The 2,500-nt window shown below is 61.0% G+C and overlaps 1 protein-coding gene across 2 annotated transcripts in view; it reads right to left on the bottom strand.

Moving 5' to 3' along the window:
- The window catches only part of LOC113810283 (hepatocyte nuclear factor 6-like), a 261,839-nt gene extending 260,674 nt beyond the window's left edge, over positions 1-1,165 (bottom strand). For both annotated transcript variants that reach the window (XM_070115983.1, XM_070115984.1), the window contains exon 1: positions 1-1,165. This exon is cut by the window's left edge and continues 729 nt beyond it. In XM_070115983.1, the coding sequence (XP_069972084.1) occupies positions 1-988 (988 nt within the window). In that variant the 5' untranslated portion in view covers positions 989-1,165.
- Positions 1,166-2,500: the final 1,335 nt, after the last annotated feature.

The following is a 2,500-nucleotide window of genomic DNA, read 5'->3' as shown; positions in this document are numbered from 1 at the left end:
TCGTGCGACTCATGTCCTGCCGCGTGTAGGGCGAGTCGTAGCCCGTGGGGCTGAGGGACTTCTGCGGGGACGCCAGGCCGTTCTGGTAGGAGTGCGGCGAGAGTGGCGAGTGCTGGTGGCCCAGGTTGAGGCCGAGGCCGTTGTTCGAGGTGTAGTGTGGGGGCGACATGGAGAGTTTGTCGTATTGGTAAGGCGAGCCCATGGACAGCATGTTGCCCAGCCCGTTGTTCTGCATGACGGTGAAACTGCCTGACACATTACCCGTGTGACCGTACGCGAACTTGTCTGACACTGTGCTGATGGGGGGCAGGGGCTGCAGCGGCGTCAGCGTGGCGTAGCTGCTGGCTGACGAGGGCGAGAAGCCCGGCGGGGACATCCTGCCGTTCATGGACGACAAGTTCTGGTAGATCGGCTCCGGCTGGAGCGATCTGAAGTCTGACGCGTCGATCATGCTGGGCACACTGACCTGACCTTCACGAGGAGAGAGTTCACTGGGACTCAGCAAGCCCGAGTCATGGGAGTCCAGCTGCGAGTCCTCGTGAACGACACTGACACTGAGGGGCTCGTCCTTGTAGTTGACGTGGGCCGAGGGCGAGAGTTCACTGTCGTCCTCGGGGTGGTGGTGGAGGGCGAGCGTCTGCGTGTGGAGAATCCGCGGCTGCAGGTCCGGGTCCTCGTCGGGATCGTCGGGGTCGGGGCTGCGGTGGTGCGTGGTGGCCAGGGAGAGCGGCGGGTGGCTGTGCGCGGGGGCGAGGCGGTCCGGACGCTCGGGCACGTGTCGCGCGACTGAGGCACGCGCGGGGGTACCCGGTGGCTCGTCGCTGGCTGGGGTCGGGGACGGCGGCGACGAGCAGAGTGGCGAGGCCGCGTCAGCCGTGGTGGCGGCAGGAGAGTCAGCTGGCGGTGGCGCGGCGGCCCCGCACCCGCCCAGACCCGGACTCGCGCCACCGTCCCCCCCGACCCCCACTCCTGCCCCGGCCTCACTCATCTCCTGCCTTTATCTCGCCCTGGGCCTGCTCCAACACCCCGATGGCTACACCAAACACACACCGATACCTTAATCTTGATGTTGAAGTCACCCACGTAGCCCTGGTCAAGCGCTGAGTCACTGAAATTTCACAAAAACACGAGACTTGGGCTTCCACAGACGTCCATGTTTGTATGGCTACACTCCGCGCACTCTACTACGCACCCCGGCCGGGGGTGCTCGGTCAGGCTGCCTTTGTTTACATCAATTTAAAGTGACTTCCACTGAATTGTACAACAAACAGACTATCTTTCTTCGAAGGCAGAGAGCCCTAGCTAAAGCCCGTGAAGCCCCCAGGAGACCGCCGTCAGTGCCTCCTCCCCCACGGGTCGCGAGCGCTGTCCGCTGCGGCCGGCATCGCGCCTCCCGGAACCTCCAGGCCTGGAATGAGAGGCAGTATTCCAGTGGCGTTGGGGCTGCCATTGTTGGACCTACGGAGTGTTTAGGAGGCAGGGTGCGGCGCTGCGCCCTGGGACGCCCTCGGGAGGCGTGCTGACTCCAAGGATCTGCGAGGGCGTCCTCCGGCGGGGGCGGTCTGTCCTGCGGGCGGGCATGTATACAAAGCCACGTGGGGCGAGCACATGGCCCGGCCCCTATTGATCTCACCTGTCTTACCCGATAACTTCCTTTCCTGTGATCAATAGCATTTATGTCAACAAAGTGCAAAAGACACACCAAGGGCCTGCACCTCACGGCCTGCAAGGGCCGCCACGACCCAGGGCAAGCACTCACACACACGCTCGTCAGGGGCGCCAAAGCTGCAGGTCGTCGTACTAGAGAGGCCGACGGTGATGCAACCGTCAGCGCACACACACAGGTCAATCTCTGCTCCTCGCTACTCAATGGGACACCTGCACACTCAACATTCTGCTGGAATACACGTGCACACACTCACACGAACGCGCGCGCGTCGCTGCACATGCAGGCAACACCTGCACTTTTATCCTGTCCTGATAAGCAGATGCCTCCCGCCCGCACGTGTCTCGGCCGAAGGAACACGCGAAGGACACAGATGCAGAAGGAAAGCAGAGGAACGCATTTCCCGACGCCGCAGGATCGGCTCTCGCGCCACGTCGCCGCCGCCGTCGTCGCTGCTCCCGGCGTCCCTCTGGGCTCCTCTGCGTCCTCGTCTTCGTACTAGTCGTCACCACCCACTTCTTATCCCTCTCTCATCTCCGTCGTCGTTTTCGTTAAAATCATCACCATCACCTTTATATCACATTATCGCATCCTCCTGTTCATCATCATCATCACCATCATCCTCATCACCATCATCATAATCCTCATAATAACAATCCATCAACACGATCATCCTCACTTTCTTCCTCACCATCCTTATCATAATCCATATCATTATCACCATCGACCTCACCACCCTCCCTTCCTTCCTCCTCCTCCTTACGACATCACCACCACCATACTCTCCTCCTCACCATCGCCTCATCACCTCTCATTCCTCCTCACACAACAGCA

The sequence above is a fragment of the Penaeus vannamei genome, chromosome 38, assembly GCF_042767895.1.
Source record: "Penaeus vannamei isolate JL-2024 chromosome 38, ASM4276789v1, whole genome shotgun sequence".
In the NCBI taxonomy this organism is placed as follows: domain Eukaryota; kingdom Metazoa; phylum Arthropoda; class Malacostraca; order Decapoda; family Penaeidae; genus Penaeus; species Penaeus vannamei.
The sequence above is the reverse complement of the archived record's forward strand: the minus strand, read 5'-3'. Positions and strand labels throughout refer to the sequence as shown.